The sequence below is a fragment of the Xyrauchen texanus genome, chromosome 48 (assembly GCF_025860055.1).
Source record: "Xyrauchen texanus isolate HMW12.3.18 chromosome 48, RBS_HiC_50CHRs, whole genome shotgun sequence".
Lineage (NCBI taxonomy): Eukaryota > Metazoa > Chordata > Actinopteri > Cypriniformes > Catostomidae > Xyrauchen > Xyrauchen texanus.
In genome coordinates, this window is record NC_068323.1 from 26,817,267 (window position 1) to 26,837,905 (window position 20,639).

General features: G+C 39.3%; 1 protein-coding gene across 1 annotated transcript; it reads right to left on the reverse strand.

Annotated features, from left to right (window-relative positions):
- Positions 1-136: 136 nt before the first annotated feature.
- gmppb (GDP-mannose pyrophosphorylase B) lies at positions 137-19,945 on the reverse strand. Its single transcript, XM_052121708.1, has 10 exons — positions 19,791-19,945; positions 15,084-15,283; positions 11,574-11,654; positions 11,434-11,482; positions 11,123-11,265; positions 10,843-11,001; positions 9,019-9,097; positions 8,712-8,839; positions 6,257-6,439; positions 137-1,208 (listed from the first exon to the last, which is right to left on the reverse strand). Exons 2-10 carry the CDS (start codon positions 15,210-15,212, stop codon positions 1,077-1,079), a joined length of 1,083 nt encoding a protein of 360 aa, XP_051977668.1. The 5' UTR covers positions 15,213-15,283; positions 19,791-19,945; the 3' UTR covers positions 137-1,076.
- Between the last annotated feature and the right edge of the window lie 694 nt (positions 19,946-20,639).

Here is a 20,639-nt window from a genome sequence, read left to right on the forward strand (position 1 = left end):
CATGCAGCTTCTATAAAGTGACCTTTGTGAAATTGTCAAAAGTTAATGTTTTAAACGAACAGCTTAAAAAAAAAAATTGGAATAATGTATATTGTGAAAAATGTGCTCAAACCATAAATAAATTAGAAACAGACAAACATAGTTTAATTGGTTTACATTGATAGAAAAGACTACTATTTGGTACAGAGACGTCGTCAATGTTTGTTAATCTGCACAGTGAGTATTCCTTACATTTCTACACACTGCCATTTTTATCTAAAGGTTATGCATGAACAAAAAAAAAACAATTGAATAATATAGTACATACTACAGTTAGTTACTCTTGAGGTGTAGTGTGTACATGGTTTGATCTGCTGTTGCATCATGGGTATGACGCATACAAATATATTTCACTCATTCTACAGTCATGTCATTTAAAGACATAGTTCACCTGAAGATATAAATTCTTTTATTTACTCAGTCTCAATCATTCCAAAGCAATATGGACTCAAAAGTTGCATTTTTAGAGAAGCTCTTCGCCACATTATTCCAAATAATGGAAGTGTACGTGCACTGGGGCTGTCAAGCTCCAAAATGAGGACCGAATTTAGGCGGATGACCAAATTTTTATATTTGTGTGAACGGTTTCTTTACAGTTTCATCCTGAAAGCATTACACTTCTGTAAAAGAAAAGAAAAAACATACTGATAGAATGATAACAGAAAGAAACATAGGCAGTCTAGTGGTGTCTCAACAAACAAAATGTACAAAAAGCAGGTTAAACCTGAACAAAAACAAAATGACAAATTCAAGGGAAATAACATTCATCTTGTGCCGAATAATGTTATTTTCAGTCCAAGAACACATTTCATATCTTTAGAAGGGAGAAACGGCATTCGACTTCTTAGGATTGTGTGATCTTCACTTGCAGACGTTATACCCATCTAACAATATAAACACCACAATCAGTAACAGCAAACTTCAAATACTCCAGCCATCTCATTCCCATCAGGCTTGAAGCAGCTGATTTTCTTTGTCACAGAGCATTCAACTCAAACACACACTGGGGCACTTGGTGAAGGGTGTGCGAGACCGTCTCACATGATGATCCGAGGTTCAGGAACAGAGTCTGTGATGGACTTGTGAGGCAGAACATTGGCACCGTTGATGTAAAGTTCATCATTGACGATAACATCTTCACCCAGAACTGAAACGTTCTCCATTCGCACCTGACAAACAACCACAACAAAAAAAAGAAGGGTGTTGCTTCAACTTCGGTCACTTTTAACATGGTTTACATCTAGAAATTTATGTTTTGTTAAAAAAAAAAATTCAAACTCACTATTAGGGTTGCAACGGTATGAGATTTTTCATGGTATGATAACCCTCTCAGAAAATATCACGGTTTCACGGTATTACACAATTAGTATTATCAGTGAAATCAGAAGGGTTATTTTATTTATCTATTTATTTTGGAGCAAAAACTTTATTATAATTGAAACTTGAAACCATTTATTTTATGTATGTGTAAAAAAAAAAGTCTCCTTTTTGAAAATAAAAATAAAAAAAGCTAACAGAGTTATAATAAACAGAATTATAAAAATGATAAAAAAATATGATGTAACTATAACATGTTATATAACTAAAGCATGTTAGTTTATACAGCTAATAACATTAGCTGTGTGAGCTTTTAAAGAAATGTCCTATGATTATAAACAGTTAACATGTACTGTAGGTTTGTGACAGTGAGGCCAGACTGCTCCTGTATGTAACTTTATCTCAGTGGTTCTCAACTGGTTTTGCTTCAGGACAGATTTTACATTGGAAATCAAGTGTCGACCTGCCATAGATTAAACATAACCTGTATTTAATGTATCCTGGGTTGCATTTCCTTTTATGTTCTATAGTTTTGTTCATGGTTTTCCAGTACAAGGACATGCATCAAGTGACATTATTTTTGTTGTTGATGTCAAAATCAACAGGAAGTTTCTCTCCCCCTTTTAAAAATTGAAGAGCATATTTACTTATATGGGCCCATTATTATCCCGTTTGTTAACTAATATTAAATATTTATACACATTACACAGAAGGAGAGGCTCCTCATTACCATGGTTAGGTCGGTGTGCTAGTCTTAAATAATAGTAATAATAATAATAAATTAATGTATTTATGAAAAATAAATATTAGCTGAAACACATCTTGAAACTTTAACTACAACTGCCACTGTTGATATAAAATGAGGTATAATAGATTCTACCTTTAGATTATGTCATATGAAACTATAACATTTTGTCAAAATATAACAGTTACTTTTACTCATGTAAAATCCTGAAACAAATTTGGTGATGGTGATGGTGTTTAATGTTTTTTTTTTTTTTGGCACATAGCACAGTTGCTCTTTTCCTCTTCAGTGCTGTTTGGCATGTCAGGGCTGCTGCTGCTTGAGAGGTTCGAATTGACAATCTCCGTAACACTTTAAACAAGAAAAGTCTCGCTAGAATTGAAATTGGTCACATCAGTTCCCCTTCTGTCGCTCTCCCCACGTTGTGTCAGAGAAGCATCACTAGGGGTCTCTCTTGAGTGCCGATATATACCTCTGTTCTATGAAAAAAGGCCAATGAGAAGTTGGCAGACGGTATTTGCATATCCCGCCCCCGGACATACGGGGATTTAAGCGGGGCGAATACAGGAGTATTCGGAGCCGATGGTCGTGCATGCAGTCTGCTGCGAGTCACACACCAGTTCCTGTTTAATCCTCTGACGCTCTGCATGCTGTTGGATCTTACAGCGCATAACAGCGGCTTTCTCCTTCCTTGCACGGCTGTGCATTTTGTTGCCCGTGGGCGCTTCGACAGCGCAGACAACTCGAAAGAGTTATTCTAAAAGAGTAATTTCGCTCTAAAAAGAGCACAAAACAGCGGCGTTGAACGTCCTTCTCAGGACGCGTCTTTTTAAAGACTATTTTTCCGCCCCTGTGTAGTTTCTGGATGCGGTTGATTTCTCCCCACCTCTGACGGTCATAAAAACTGCCTCGCATACCTGGGTTGCAATCACACGCAGGCAGCGTTTTTATGAATGGTCTATGTTTTCAGTACGAGAACATAGCCATGACAGCATTGCGGTCGTAGGCTTTTTCTTGTAGTGAGAGAAAGCCACTTCAGCAGTCCCCCGCACCTCGCCTCCTTCCTACGGGATTGGGATTGACCTCCAAACAGGGTTAGGGTGCCGCAGGCCATTGGAACCGGGCCCCGCTGCGTTGGCACATCAACTGCCTAGAGCTGCTGGCTGTATTCTTTGCCCTGAGGAAGTTTCTCCAGTAGAAAGAAGTTTCTCCAGACTAGACAAACATGTCCTAGTCAGTTCAGACAGCACCACAGTGGTAGCCTACATAAATCACCAAGGCGGAGTACGCTCCCACCACACGTCACAGCTCGCCCGTCGTCTCTTCCTTTGGAGCCAGCAGCAACTCAAGAGAAAGGACCTTCTTTCTCAGGGACGGGGCATGCTCTGGCACCCGCACCCAGACCTCTGGAACCTCCACGTCTGGCCCTTGGACGGAATGCGGAAGATCTAGCCGGTCTACCATCGACCGTCGTAGATACTATCAACCAAGCCAGAGCCCCCTCTACCAGGCATCTTTACGCCCTAAAGTGGCGCCTGTTCGCAATTGGGCTGAAGACCCACAGAGGTGCGTGGTTAGGTCAGTGCTCGTGTTCCTACAGGAGAGGCTGGAGAGGAGGCTGTCCCACTCCACCCTCAAGGTGTATGTCGCCGCCATTGCGGCTCACCACGATACGATAGAGTCTCTAGGTAAGCACGACTTAATTATCAGGTTCCTAAAAGGCGCCCGGAGACTAACTCCCTCCCGCCCAAGACCGTTCCCCTACTGGGATCTCTCGGTCGTCCTCACAGGCCTCCAGAGACCCCCCCCCCCTTCGATGCCGCTAAATTCAGCTGGACTCAGGGCCCTTTCTCTCAAAACAGCCCTGCTGATCGCGCTCGCCTCCATCAAGAGGGTCGGGGACCTGCAAGCGTTCTCTGTCAGCGACACTTGCCTGGAGTTCGGTCCGGCAGACATATGTGATCCTAAGACTGCGACCGGGCTACATGTCCAAGGTTCCTACCACACCCTTCAGAGATCAGGTAGTGAACCTGCAAGCGCTGCCCCGGGAGGAGGCAGACCCAGCCCTTTCATTGCTGTGTCCAGTACGTGCTTTGCGTATCTATCTGGACTGCACGCATAACTCTAGACGTTCTGAGCAGCTCTTTGTCTGCTTCGGGGGACAGCAGAAAGGGAACGCTGTCTCCAAACTGAGGCTCACCCACTGGGTTGTCGACGCCATTTCACTGGCTTATCACACCCAGGCCATGCCCCCCTTGCGGGTCCGAGCTCACTCAACCAGGAGTGTTGCGTCCTCATGGGCACTCCCTAGCAGACATCTGCAGAGCAGCGGGGTGGGCAACACCTAACACGCGCTGACGATCTGGCCAGGTTAATCGCTTGCGCCTAGCGCCCTTTCCCTCAGCCGAGGTAAAATAGTGCGCCTTTTTTCCTGGTTGATTCCTCCCTAGCCCTTGTGGGTCCGCAGTTCAGCGGAGGAACTCGCCGACCCAAGCCACTACGGGTACTCAATCTACCCTGTACTGTAATAGGTGCTTCACAGGTTAAGGCCTCCTATTCGGACTTATCTATTGCTCAAATACTCTGATCAGGTTTCCTGTAGGCATGATGTGATTGTGAGAGCTTTGTGTATTCAGGGTTCTGGATGGACATCGGTCAGCCAAAAGACTTCCTGACGGTCAATTTTCAAACCGTGGTATACCGTGAAACCGGTATACCGCTGCAACCCTACTCACTATTTCTTTTAAATGTGTCTACTAACAACGTCCAACATTGTAGTTATATGCATCACAGGAGATATATGACATTTTTTCTGAAAGTCATACAAATTTCAAACACATCTCAAATTATGGAAATGATGCTGATGAAAATTAATTTTTTTAAGTTTTTAAATAAAATGGAAAACACCTCTGTCTTGCTAAGGCAAATTTCATAGCCTTTTATTTATCATAAATACTCACAATTAAATCATAGTTTTAGTTCATAATATAATATTATTGTGATTTTTTATTTTTGGTGTATTGTGATTCAAAACAATGATATATGTTATTTCACTCAATGTTCCTCATTTGTCTTCATCACCAAATGCATTGTTAAATTAACATAAAAGTGCCAGTTTACAAAACAAGGTCAGTTTATTTCATAATATCTATGTACAATGCAAAGCCATAAGCATATAAAACCATAATGCTCCTTATTTCTGTGGTTAGGGCAATGTAGCTAGTCTTTCTAAAAATAAATGATAGTATACAATAGTAGCCTAAACACTTTAAAAATATTATTTATTACAACACAGTTTCAAAACACAAAAGTATAATAGATTTCACCAAAAAAGTTAGCCTATTTAATATGATAATAATATTTTTGTCAAAATACCTCAGTTAATGTTACTACTGTGAAGAAACACTATTCCTTTTGCATCCATTTTTTGAAGTATGACATTTCTACAGATACACTTTTCCATTGATAAGCAGTTATTAACACAGGTTATCTATATTAATCCAATCATTGTTATCAACCTCATAAATATGCAAATGAGAAAGTTACAGTGTTTATAAATGGACAGTCTGAAAAATCTGAACCCAAACACCCAGGAATAATTCCTAACCCAGAGTAAAGTATGAACAGTGCAAAACATGAAACAAGTTAACCCAGGGTTTAGAATGAGCTAGAATAAGCTCTTTTCTTTTAGTTTTGCTCCAAAATCATAGGTGACATTGTCATTTTGACCCCACTCTTCATGGATTAATAATGGATTACTTAGTAAACATTTATCCATGGTATTTAATATTTGTAAACAATTATGTTTATCTTTCATCAGTAAAAAATTATTTAACCCAGGGACCTCTGGTTGAGTTGACCCTATACTAACAAACTGTTTTCTGTGAAATGTTTTCCTTGAAAAGTGTGCCTGTGCTATCTTTCTTTAAAAAAAGATTACTTTCATATTTAGTTATATAATGCAAATATATTGAGACATTTTAAGTGTAGCTAAAGCGCCAATGTATATTTTATTTTGTGCTTTATATCAATCAACTTCAAACTCTGTTGAAGAATTTTTCAAATCATGGCATATAAAAAAAACTTCTGGAACCAAAGCCGCTGTAAAAGTGTGCACTCACTGTTGCGCTCCATTTGTGGAAGTGTGAAACTCACCCACTGACCCACTGACGAGCTCCACCCCACAATACATGACTCCAGCCAGGAATGAGAGCGGATGTGTGCCCCCTTCAGGACAGTACAGCGCTTTATTCTCACCCCGTCCTCCAGAACGACCCCGGCACCAATTGTCACATTCGGCCCAATGGTACAGTTCTCCCCAATCACTGCTGTAGGGTCCTGGGAGGATATTATTTTATTACACATATAATACAAGATTCTGCTTACAATGTACTTCTATACACATTATTAGTTCTAGTAGAATTATGCCACTTCATGACTTTGTTTGCCAAAATAACATTTTAATGACAATTTATGTTCTTAAAACATATGTTTTGTATTTATTTACGTAGTAACCATTGCATAAGAGCAATATATTATGATTATTTTGACTTAGCTGCACATCTTGCTTACTTTTAATACTTACAATCAGTGTTGGGTGTATTCCGATTACAAAGTCATATGTTACTGGAAACTAATTACCCTTTTAGTCAAAAATGTATGTAACGCATCACATTTTAAATTCATATTAACAGATTACAGTTAACAAGAATTAACTGTTCGGCCCCCCCCCCCACTTTAAGCCCACACCTCAACTGAACTTCGACTGAAGTGAAAATAGTATTAAAAGTAGTATAGTGTGGAATAGAAATTACTAGCCCCAATGAGTCACTTTCTCATCAGGGGTTTTACTGTCACCAGAGATGCCTCCCAGCAACCCAACTCATAAACAGTGCTGCTATGCTAGTATTTGTGCTTTAGGTGTACGAACATGTGTATGAAAGTGTTTTGAACACATTTCACTGGAAACATTTGGTAAACATGCTTTAATATCTTGTAATGTAGGAACTTTGACTCATTGATTGATATAATTTAATAAAAGTGAATGTTTATCACTAACTTTATACATCTAATAGTGCCAACATATTTGTGTGTAATCACACACCTGCATCTCAGTGAAAAAATTGCGGACACTTTACAAATCTGTTAAGATGCACAAAGGACAAAGCGGTGCCCAAAGGAAGAACTTACGATGGTTCAAGATCATGGACGGTGTGCTGGGACAACTTCCCGCTGTTCGTGGAGAGACCACATGGTACACAAAGGCAGTTAAAAGTCAGTGAGTTGTCAACGGATACTTATCTTCCTAGCTAGCAAACGTTTACATACAATATAAACTTGATATTCTAGATAACTAGATAACATGCGTATTTGGTTTGGCTTGTGAAATAGGTGGGGTGTGTGATGTTTACACCAGGGTGGCATATTAAGGGCAGTTTTAGGGCAACAGCAGAACGATTTCGGTCTCATGGCTCGAGGTCTGAGGCTATTGGCCCCATCTGACCAGTATATGGCCCTGGCTCGCACTGGCCCAATAGTGGAAAAGAAGTCAGACTTCAACAGAATCAGGATCACAACTAACTCCAAGGAACTCTAATCTCACCCAAGGTTACTAAAAAATAAACCCCGTCATAACATAAAAAGAAATAACAGTCCCCAAAACCTGCACAGACATGCTGTACCTCATTAATTATGCAAAGACAACAGCCAATAGCAAGTCACGAAGCAAAAAAAAAAAAAAGAGACGTTACAGGATATCCTGATAAGGACTATAATTCAATGTAATTTTAGCACCTGGCATTCGTTTAAATAGGAGACCATGCCATTTTACCCTTAGCACTAAGAAAAGTTACATGAAAATAAATAAATAAATGCAGATGTCTGATCAGTCCATCTAACCACTAATCTACAAAAGTTCTTGACAATAAATTTAAAAAATAAATAAAAAGAAGCCAGAAATGAGTGAAAGTGGATGAGAGTGTGCTGCCAACATTCTATGTTGTTTGTAGACGTGTGTAGAATCATAAGATGTTCCCTTATACACAAGTCCAGATGTTTATGTAAGTTGTTGTAATTTATGTGATATGATTTATGTGATAGCCGTAAAATTACCATATGCTGTTTGCGCAATTTTATCAAGCTTATCAGGTAACATAACAGTGTTTTACATTCTATGTGGTTTTGTGTTATTCTTCTGTCAAGAGGGTAATTTGTCTTAATTCACAGTAAGACAAGATTGATATTGATGATCAGTTATAAAGTAAAATATTGCTTTGTATCCTGTTATTGAAACTTGCTGCCCTTGTTCATTTTATGCTTGGCTTATAGAAAGGGGCAAAGCGAATTTCTGAATTTCCTGTTTAGAGCACAATCATTATTTTTCTAATAATGTGTGAAGACAATCTTCTTTTAACAAAATGAAAAGAAGTGAAGTGGGTCAAATTAAATAAGCCTTACAATGCTGTATAACACACAACTCACTAAGTGTGAGCAGAGTAATGATTTTGTGCTGCCACCTGGTGGACAGGTTATTTTAATCTACACTGGCTGTCCAATTCACATTTACAAATTCATGTAATCAGTGTTGAAGTAATTGATAACTGTTTCGCACCACAAGGACGTTTCCAAGGAAACCCAGTCCAGAGCGGAGCCTCTCAGGCGCCTGTTGCCGTACGGACTGTAGATACATGCACATGCCCGTCAGGAAGTCTTTTGGCTGACCGATGTCCATCCAGAACCCTGAATACACAAAGCTCTCACAATCACATCATACCTACAGGAAACCTGATCAGAGTATTTGAGCAATAGATAAAAACTACAAAATTAATTTTGACAAAAAAGTGAAACCACAAATTTCAAGCGATGGTGAAAAATTGCAATTGTATGTCAGGTAAAGTGTGGATGTGTGTGTTTTGCACCTTGCAGCTCCATGGCAAACAGGTGTCCCTCCTCTGCCATCACAGGAAAGATCTCCTTCTCTATGGAGGTGGGTCGCAACTGACAAAATGCAGGAAAATATTGATTCAGAAACTTACCATATAAGATGTTTCTCTCAACTTTGGAATGCCCAATTCCCACATCTTAGTAGGTCCTCGTGGTGGAGGACAAGTCTCAGTTACTTCCGCTTCTGAGACAGTCAATCCGCACTTCTTATCACGTGACTCGTTGTGCATGACATCACGGAGACTCACAGCATGTGGAGACTCATTCTACTCTCCACAATCCACACACAACTTACCACACGCCCCATTGAGAGCGAGAACCACTAAATCGCGACCACGAGTAGGTTAACCTATGTGATTCTACCCTTCCTAGCAACCGGACCAATTTGGTTGCCTAGGAGACCTAGCTGGAGTCACTCAGCATGTCCTGGATTTGAACTCGCGACTCCAGAGATGATAGTCAGCGTCAATACTCGCTGAGCTACCCAGGCCCCCCTGAACGACTTGTGTTTTTAAATGAATCAATGATTGAATGACTCACTCATAAAATTCAAGGACGCTCATTTGTCACCACCTACTGGAGTAAATGGTCAGAGAAAGAATCAGTGAATAAAGATAAATCAAAATCCACACTACTGGAAAATTGGAAAGCCTAGGTCAAAGAGAAGTGGAGAAGTGATACAAACAGTAAACTATTCCAGTGATGTTGGACTGTATATCATTACTCTTGGAACACCTCATCCAATCAGATTTGAGCACCAGGACTAAATGTCCACTTGTTATCAGCTAGCATTCTTGCTCGTGTGATATTGCTGAAATAAAATTTTCGATTAAAAAAAAAAGAAGATAAATCGATAAGCAAATATAACTTTCGAATAGTCATAAATTGTTTGTTTTTTGGTGCTATTAAACCTTATAAACCACAGCGTGAATCTCGTGAAAATGTGCCCAGGTCACATTTTCTGTTTTTTGCATAAGGGTCGTTGACAAATAAGATTGTCGGAGATGATAAAAATTATAAATCTTTTACAAATTCTTGTTAAAAACCTGTTTCAAGTATGTAGTATGTCTATCTTGGTTTCACACATTTTTGAAAAATATTTAGAGCATTTTCTACAAAAAATTTACTATAAAATGTCATGTGGTGAACCCATCAAGTAAAGTAATTAAAGTATTTTCCTTGCCCTTTGAATATGAGTGTCCTCAAATTTATCATTCATTTAAAAAAAGTTTTCAAACATATTTTTCAACTATCATGCCTTTTTGAGATAAGAATATCAAGAAGTTTTCTCAGGGTTACACCACATTAATATATTTTATTATTTCATTAAAAAAAAAAAATTCTACCAAATCAGTAATGCACTACTCATGCCAAGATTTATATATATATATATATATATATATATATATTTACGGTCTCCAAACGGTTACACAATATGACAATGTTTCCTTTAAGGCCACAGAAAAGTGGAGATTTATAGTAAAGAATGACTTGTTCTGATTTGTTTCTCACCCTCATTTATCATATCGCTTCTGAAGATTTATATTTAACCACTGGAGTCTTATTGATTACTATTATGCAGCCTTTATGTGCTTTTGGACCTTCAGTGTTTTAGTCTCCATCCACTTGCATTGTATGGACCTACAGAGCTGAGATATTCTTCTAAACATCTTCATTTGTGTTTTTCAGAATAATCTGGGATGGCATGAGGGTGAGTAAATTTTCATTTTTGTTAGAACTATCCTTTTTATGAATATATGTGAAACTGGAATGTAATACGGTGTTGTGAGATCACTCACCTGGATTCTTCGGAGCATGGCAGGACTGAAGATGTACATCCCTGCATTGATTTTATTGGAGACAAACACTTGAGGCTTCTCTACAAAGCGATGTATCCGTCCAATGTCCCCTTCATAAACTACCACACCATACTTAGACGGCTCTTCCACTTTAGTCACCTGAAACATCAGCCAGATGTTTATATCGCAGTTTATTAGTGTGGCAGTTGAATGGCTCAGAGTATCTGTGAAACGTCATGTGTATGTTTGAACTATGGGATATGGAGAACGGTGTGCTTACAACAATGGTGCCCTCTTTGCCATGCTGCTGGTGGAACTTTAGCATGTCTTCAAAGGGGAAATCACAGATGACGTCACTGTTGAGGACGAAGAAAGGTTCCTCGCTGTCGGTCAGCAGCTCGCGGGCCAAAGCAAGAGGACCAGCTAGATGAACAAGCAAATAGTTACAGACTGGCTGTTGGTGGACCTTCAAGTACCATGGTCAAATAGTAAACACTTGCCAAGTGCCAAATGAGAGTACAAATCACTTTTTGCTAGAGATTTTTACTGAGTAATCAATTGGTCACAACCAAAGTAAACATTTTCACCTACCAGTGCCTAGAGGTTCTTTCTCATGTGAAAGGGAGATTTTAATTCCAAGCTGTCAAAATACCAAACAGTGTTCACATATGACTGGCCATCTGAATATTAATATACATTCGTAATGAGTTAAACAAAAAAAAAAGGCTCACTCTTTTCTCCTGAGCTCTCATCTCTCGCTCCAGCAACTCGGACATATAGCTCACCGCAAGAATCACATGATGAACTCCAGCCTGAACTCAAAGACACAACATAATACAATATAAATGCATTCATAAACATAGCTGAAAATAGCAGATAAGGAATCAATCATGACAGGGCAGATCTGTTACAAATCAGGCTGATGATTCAATGCGTTAATTCAAGGTGATTAGTTATATTAGATTAGCAAGTTGCAGTCAGTAGGGGACAGTAAGCGCAACACCAGCTGTATAGTCAACAAATCCCACAAAATGAGCCTCAGTCCAACTAGTCTAGAGCTGCAATTTAATTAAATAAATAGTCTGCTCCCTTCAAAGTTTATGCGCACTGCACTGTCCTGTATGTATTGCGTTGTGTTAGTGCATCATTACAGTGTTTTCAAGGTGGTCCTGTACTCCATCTCATGCTCAGAATAACAGATGTGCTTCGAGTTCAGTTTGCCGTTTGCTTACTTGCGCTGAGCATGTCATATTGAAAGCATTCCAGATTCACTTTAATGTAATTTAATTTACATATACAGATAATACATACCATGGCACAGAGTATTAGTGGACAGAGGAGGAGATGTTAAAATGAGGAAACATTATATAGCTGTTGTGAATTCAGCTACATACAAACTCTTCATACTGATGTCGCCAAATTAAAAGGTAGCAAATCCTGTGCAATTTAGGATTTTATTACTAAAATATATTTCTATTACATAATAATCAGAATAAGAATAATAATCATCATCAATATAATATTATTATACTGTAAAATAATATTCAAGTTGACCGGTTTCTAAAAAATAATCCACTGATTCTTGAGATAATTTAATCATTTCATTACAATTTTTTTATATACACAAGCTCTCACTTCAGCAAGAGGTCACAATGTTAAACTGCCAAAAATAGTGTTTTAAAATGCAACAAACTCATAACAATAAATATAAAATGTAAGGTATTGATCTGTAAGACATCAAACAATACATAAAGTAAACTTTAAATGATATTACATTATAGAAATTATATTTAAAACAAAACTGTCTATCAAAGTTGTATTTTCACTTAGCGTCAACTCCTCAATAAATCAGACAAGGGCAGGGTTTCCCGAAGCATATAATAAATTGTATTAATATATTTTGATTATTGGAAAGCCATAGTAAACTATTTCAGACAATAACAAAGTGCTTTGAAATCAATAGACAATCTCTGCAGTCTGCGCATGTGACATGATAGGTCTAAATTACAAGACACGTAATACAGAATAACATTATATTAGCCTTCATTGTTAGGCATAATTGTAATGGCAATAGAAAGATATGTTCTTATTAAACAGATTATTTAAGAAGACAAATGTGAGTAATGTGACTAAAATAAATATGCTTTAATAAATCATTAAAATATGTTTAACAGAGGAGATTAGAGTAAGATGAGACTGTGCAATGAGAGATTCCTTCTCTCTCTCTCTTCTTTCTTCCTCCAATGTGTGGTTCAAATCGGCTCGCATAGTCTTTTACAAGGCAGTAACAAATTGCATGCTGCATAATAGCAGTAAGGCTACAAGTACACTGAACTCTAATCAGATAATTTATTCATATTTAGACAGGTCTTTGAGTAGTTCAATACTGATGTCCGTCATTTTAATATCCTGTTCTTCTTAGTTTTGCAGCCCGTTTCCCAAAAGCATTGTAACTTAAGTAGTACTTGAAAATGCTTGTAGATTAACGAGTGCTCTGGAGTAATTGTACAGTGTTAAGAACATCTCAAGGAAACAGACTTATGCAGACACCTGCAGGACAATCGCAAAATTACACCCGATACAATTGAAATACCAATAGGTACAGTGGATATAAAAAGTCTACACACCCGTTAAAATGCCACAATTACGTCACATGTAGCACACAGCCAGTACTTGCCAGACATTCCTGCAGTTCCTTTAATGTTGCTGTAGGCCTCTTGGAAGCCTCCCTGACCAGTTTTCTTCTCGTCTTTTCGTCAATTTTGGAGGGATGTCCAGTTCTTGGTAATGTCTCTGTTGTGTCATATTTTCTTCACTTGATGACTGTCTTCACTGTGTTCCATGTTATATCTAATGCTTTGGAAATTCTTTTGTACCCTTCTCCTGACTGATATATTTGAACAATGAGATCCCTCTGATGCTTTGGAAGCTCTCTGCTGACTATGGCTTTTGCTCTGAGATGCAACTAAGAAAATGTGAGGAAAATCCTTATTTTAATCCTTTATTTATGATTAATCAGAGTCACTTTAAATCATGGCAGGTGTGTAATGACTTCTATTTAACATGAGTTTGAATGGGATTGGTTAATTCTGAACACAGCCACTCCCCAGTTATAAGAGGGTGTGCACAGTTATGCAACCAGGTTATTGTAAGGTTTTTAATTTTCATCTTTCCCCCACAAAGATTTCAGTTTGTTTTTCATTTGAATTGTTCACATTATAGGTCACATTAAAAGTGGAAAAAGTTCTGACATGATTTATCTTTGTCTCGTTCTTTTACATCACAAAAACCTGGCATTTTAACAGGGGTGTGTAGACTTTTTATATCCACTGTACACTTTATGCATATTTAATAGAAGTAAACGTACGTTTTATTTTATTATTATTTGTAACCAACAAGGCTAATAATAATAATAAATGCAGAAAATTTTGTCAACATTGGATGAACAGATACATTATTAAGTAAACAAATAAAGTTATTTCTGGACTAGTTGATAACAACAAAGTGGAGGGGTGATTGTTGCCGAGAACTATAAAAATTACAATTATAGTCAATAACTTCCTGCCGTGCATGAAAATCTTCCATACAGTATTTTGGCTCCTCGTCTCCACTTCCTCTCTGATACCTAAGAGAGCTCTCGCCCACACTGTGCGTTGTGTAGTACCGCACATGTTGTATAGAATTGCTTTTGGGAGTAAAGAGCAGATCCTGAGGAGCCTAAAGCGCAGCTTCCACATGTCTCCTTTGCACTCCGCAATAACGCAGTGAACCTCGTTATATTCAATTAATGCTTGTAGTCATTAGCAGGACCATACACAGGTTCTCCGCTGTCTTCACTGATCCTGGAAGCTTTAATCTTGACAAACATAGCAATTGTATTATATTTTTTTTATATTTTAAACAAACAATGTTTAAGTCACTTGGATCGGTGCATCCCTACAACATCTACATTCGACAACTTCTGTCGCTACATCGAGCTACTTGCCATGTAACTCATTACTGGAAAAAGCTATAACATTGTGAAAATAGCTGAACTACTGCAATGCTACTGGAAAGTTTATTGAATTGGTCTTTGAATCAGCATTTTTATTTCTAAACCAAATGAGTCAAAATATTATATTTATAAGCAGGTAATTAAAACCTAGAACAAGCAGCTCTTCCAAGACAGACTGGACACAATGACACCAGTAATTCTCTACTGCACACCCTTTTCAGGCTAGATTTGTCCTCTAGGATCCTACCTTGACTAAAGCCTCCACCTGATGCAGCAGGATGGGTTTATTGCAGAACTCCACCAGCGGTTTGGGCACGGTAAGTGTGAGAGGTCGTAACCTCGTGCCATAACCACCAACTAGAATCAGAGCTTTCATTGTAGGTCAGTAAAAGAGGAAGTAGTCAGCTGGTCACAGGTGCATCAGGGATGATCATGTACTAACAGAACCTGAAACAAACAATGATAGACATCTGACACTGTGAGCTTTGTCAATTTAACTTCTTATGGTGTCAGTATATACAGTGCATCCAGAAAGTATTCACAGCACTTAACTTTTTCCACATTTAAATGTTACAGCCTTATTCTAAAATGGATTAAATTCATTATTTTCCTCAATTCTACAAAAAAAACCCCATAATGTGAAAGAAGTTTGTTTGAAATCTTTGCAAATGTATTAAAAATAAAAAACGAAAAAGAATCACATGTACATAAGTATTCACAGCCTTTGCTCAATACTTTGTTGAAACACCTTTGGCACCAATTACAGCCTCAAGTCTTTTTGTGTATGATGCTACAAGCTTGGCACACCTATTTTTGGGCAGTTTCTCCCATTCTTCTTTGCAGGACCTCTCAAGTTCCATTAGGTTGGATGGGCGTCGGTGCACAGCCATTTTTAGATCTCTCCTGAGATGTTCAATCGAGTTCAAGTCTGGGCTCTGGCTGGGCCACTCAAGGACATTCACAGAGTTGTCCCGTAGCCAATCCTTTGTTATCTTGGCTGTGTGCTTAGGGTCGTTGGAAGAGGAACCTTCACCCCAGTCTGAGGTCCAGAGCTCTCAAGCAGGTTTTCATCAAGGATGTCTCTGTACATTGCTGCATTCATTTTTAACCCTCAATCCTGACTAGTCTCCCAGTTCCTGCCACTGAAAAACAATGATGCTTCCACCAACATGCTTCACTGTAGGGATGGTATTGGCCAGGTGATGAGCAGTGCCTGGTTTCCTCCAGACATGACACTTGCCATTCAGGCCAATCTTTGTTTCATCAGACCAGAGAATTTTGTTTCTCATGGTCAGAGTCCTTCAGGTGCCTTTTGGCAAACTCCAGGCGGGCTGTCATGTGCCTTTTACTGAGGAGTGGTTTCCGTCTGGCCACTCTACCATACAGGCATGATTGGTGGAGTGCTGCAGAGATGGTTGTTCTTCTGGAAGTTTCTCCTCTCTCCACAGATAAATGCTAGAGCTCTGTCAGAGTGACCATCGGGATCTTTGTTACCTCCCTGACTAAGGCCCTTCTACCCCGATCGCTCAGTTTGGCCGGGTAGCCAGCTCTAGGAAGAGTGCTGGTGGTTCCAAACTTCTTCCATTTACAGATGATGGAGGCCACTGTGCTCATTGGGACCTTCAATGCTGCAGAATTTTTTCTGTACCCTTCCCCATATCTGTGCCTCGATACAATCCTGTCTAGGAGGTCTGCAGACAATTCCTTGGACTTCATGCTTGGTTTGTGCTCTGACAGCACTGTTAACTTTGGGACCTTATATAGACAGGTGTGTGCCTTTCCAAATCAAGTACAATCAACTGAATTTACCACAGGTGGACTCCAATCATGTTGTAAAAAACATCTAAAGGATGATCAATGGAAACAGAATGCACCTGAGCTCAATAATGAGAGTCATGTCAAAGGCTGTGAATACTTATGTATATGTGATATTTTCGTTTTTTATTTTATATAAATTTGCAAAGATTTCAAACAAACATCTTTCAAGTTATCATTATGGGGTACTGTTTGTAGAATTTTGAGAAAAATAATGAATTTAATACATTTTGGAATAAGGCTGTAACATAACAAAATGTGGAAAAAGTGAAGCGCTCTGAATACTTTCCGGATGCAATGTATGAAGGCATCCAGAGAGCGTACACTGAATATCACAGAGTCATTTGACACCTTTACTATATGTCCAATAAGAACACACCTCAAATACCTTTAATTCACCTCTCTAACGTGTACATATAGCTATGAACTTCCATGATATTGATCATATTCACGCATTCTCCTCACCAGAATAAACGAAGAAAACTCCCGCGGCGAGTAGAACGGCTTACAGTTAATAAAAAGCGCTTCCAGATAAGGACAGCACATCCTCTTTAGTGTTGTTACATCTGTCCACCAACTTTCGTTGATGTAAAAGCATGTTCCACAGCCTCTCGTTTTCCCCGTTAACTCCGCGATGCGATCCGCTCTGAACAGCTGGAAGCCCGGCAGATGTAATGCGCTGTCCGGAATGGCTTCACTCAGCCAGGTTTCAGTGACGCACAGTGCAGCAGAGTTTGAAAAGTCCTTATTAGTATGTGTGAGGAGATGTAGTTCGTCCGTTTTGTTGGGAAGAGAGCGGAGATTTGCGAGATGAATGCTCAGCAGTGCTGTTCGAACGCCGCTCTGACGGAGTTTAACCAGCGCGCCAGCTCGTCTCCCTCGCCTGCGTCTTGTAGCGCATCTAAACAACACAGCAGTGCCTCCAACTAAAATGTCCAGCAAAACGTCCGAATATTGAAAAACCGGGAAAAGATTATCTGGTATGTGCTGCCGAATGTTCAGCAGTTCGTCCCTGGTAAAACTGATTGGTAAAAGATTGCTAAACACAGGACAAACTAACAAAAACAACAAAAGAATTGAAGAGCTCCACACCGAGGCGGCCATCTGCGGCGCCATGTTGTATCACCCCACTCCTGCTACACTACCTGCACTCAAGACCTGTGAGGACGATGTGTGCCGTGTCTTTCGGAAGCAAAGGACAAGGTAGGCTCCAGGACCAGATGGCATCTCACCAGCTTGCCTTCGTTCCTGTGCTAACCAACTGGCCCCCATCTTCACTCAGATCTTCAATAGATCACTGGAGCAGTGTGAAGTCCCATGCTGCTTCAAACGCTCAGTTATTATCCCCGTCCCTAAGAAACCTAAAATCACAGGACTTAATGACTACAGACCTGTCGCCCTGACATCTGTGGTCATGAAGTCATTTGAGAGACTGGTGTTGGCCCACCTGAAGGACATCACTGGACCCTTTATGGACCCCCTTCAATTTGCTTATCGAGCAAACAGGTCTGTGGATGATGAAGTCAACATGGGTTTGCATCATATCCTGCAACATCTGGACAGACCGGGGACATACGTAAGGATCCTTTTTGTGGACTTCAGTTCGGCTTTCAACACAATCATACCAGATATACTCCGGACTAAGTTAAACCAACTCCCTGTTCCCACCTCTACCTGTCAGTGGATTACCAGCTTTCTGACAGACAGGCAGCAGCTTGTGAGGCAGGGAAAATTCACTTCCACCACCTGTACCATCAGCACTGGTGCCCCCCAGGGATGTGTGCTCTCCCCACTACTCTTCTCCCTGTACACCAATGACTGCACCACCAAGGACCCCTCTGTCAGGCTCCTGAAGTTTGCAGACGACACCACTGTCATCGGCCTCATCCGAGATGATGATGATGAGTCTGCATATAGAAAGGAGGTTGAACGGCTGGCTTTCTGGTGCAGTCAAAACAACCAGGAGCTGAACACGCTCAAAACAGTGGAGATGATTGTGGACTTTAGGAGGAACACCCCAACACTGACCCCCCTCACCATTCTCAACAGCACTGTGGCAGCAGTGGAGTCATTCAGGTTCCTGGGCACTACCATCTCACAGGACCTGAAGTGGGAAATACACATCGACTCCATTGTGAAAAAGGCCCAGCAGAGGTTGTACTTCCTTCGCCAGCTGAGGAAGTTCAACCTGCCACCAGTGCTGCTGAAACAGTTCTACTCAGCAGTCATTGAGTCTGTCCTCTGCACTTCAATAACTGTCTGGTTTGGTGCAGCTATGAAATCAGACATCAGAAGACTACAAAGGACAGTTCGGTCTGCTGAGAGGATTATTGGTTGCCCCCTGCCCCCCCCTTCAAGAACTCTACACTTCCAGAGTGAGGAAAAAGGCTGGTAAAATCACTCTGGACACCACTCACCCAGCCCACTACCTTTTTGAACGGTTGCCTTCTGGCCGGCGCTTCACAGCTCTGAACACCAGAACCGTCAGACACAGGAACAGTTTTTTCCCTCAGGCCATCCATTTAATGAACAATTAAATTGCCCCATTGAGCAATAATTATGTGCAATACACAGTTTAATTTTAATTATTTATATGTTGGATAATTTATATTATCCAACATATCCACTTCTGCCATTACTTACATTGCTCTGTACATAATATACAGTTTTTTGTTCTTTATATAACAGATTGTATTAGATTTGCACTACGTGTGTGTATGTGGGTATGTATGAAGGTGAGTGTATGTACGTATATGTATAATTATTTATTTTGTGTTCTTTTTTGGTTTTAATTACCTATGTCTTGCTGCTGTTTTTGGTATTGTTTGTATTGTTGTTGACTGGAAGCTCCTGTCACCTAGACAAATTCCTTGTATGTGTAAGCATACTTGGCAATAAAGCTGATTCTGATTCTGATTCTTAAATACAGCTAAATTGTTTTTTACATTTTACAATGACTAAAGTCGTGGTAGTACAGGAATCATGTAGTGATTCAAAACACATCACAGCTTCTTTAAAATAGCAAAAGTGAAGTGTAAATAGAAATAATAACAAACAATTGTATTGTTACTTAAGTTTAAGTACAGCAGTAACACTCTATAACGCATATATAATATTATGATAATAATATGCAACGCACCCAATAATGATTCAGCTGCTGCAGTGATTCGACTCTTATATTGAGATTCACATCAATTCAAGGTGCAGGCGTTTAATCCTCACTCTCAATAATGAACACTGTTTGCTGTTTAATCGAGTTTCTTTCTGACAGATTGAATGACGTGTACTAGTAAATTCAGTTCAGTTCCGTATAGTGAGACGTGTGGGCGGGTCCACAGCGCTACAACGGTGACGTCAAGAATCAGTGGAATGTACCAGTGTAGAGAGAGGGAACATTGGAGATATCTGTCTTTAATTACTGTGCTAATTAGTCTTGCTAAAATATTTTTAATTAATTCACAAATATTATAATTGTTTTAATGCATTGAACCAGCTGTTGTAACATAAAATATCGCTTAACCAATATAATAAATGGCATTTAAATGGCACACGCGCCGAAATGACCAATCATTTCAGAACAACGTGGCGCGGAAGTGAATGAGAATTAAAAAAAAAATTCAAGTAAAAGCCCAACAGTTCAATTTTTTTTTTTTTATCGTAAATTCAAATTCAATTTGTAACCAACAATTTGTAAAGTCAATTCTGGTTTTATTTATATATAAACACTTTATGAGCCTTTGATGAAAATATTACAGTGTTCACTAGAAAACTATTATTTTTCTTCTTCGTTTGTAGATAATCTCAGTAATTTCAGAATAGGCCTGTATATTTATTTACTTACACTGATAAACATTGAAAACATGTTATGAACATGGAATTTCATACCGTAAAACTTACATTGTTGATTTGTTTTTTTGTTTTTTTTTACAATATGGAGTGGTTTAAAACCAACTTTCACTCTTCAGGCAACATTGTATTGACTCCACAA

What these genes read in the sequence shown, in the direction of transcription:
- gmppb (XM_052121708.1), bottom strand. Translation starts at nt 15,212, where the DNA reads ATGAAAGCTCTGATTCTAGTTGGTGGTTATGGCACGAGGTTACGACCT. An exon ending in GAAAGAACCTCTAGGCACTG is followed by an intron (nt 11,266 to 11,433) that starts GTAGGTGAAAAT and finishes TTGTTCATCTAG; the next exon opens with CTGGTCCTCTTGCTTTGGCC. An exon ending in TCCTTGGAAACGTCCTTGTG is followed by an intron (nt 6,440 to 8,711) that starts GTGCGAAACAGT and finishes ATATCCTCCCAG; the next exon opens with GACCCTACAGCAGTGATTGG.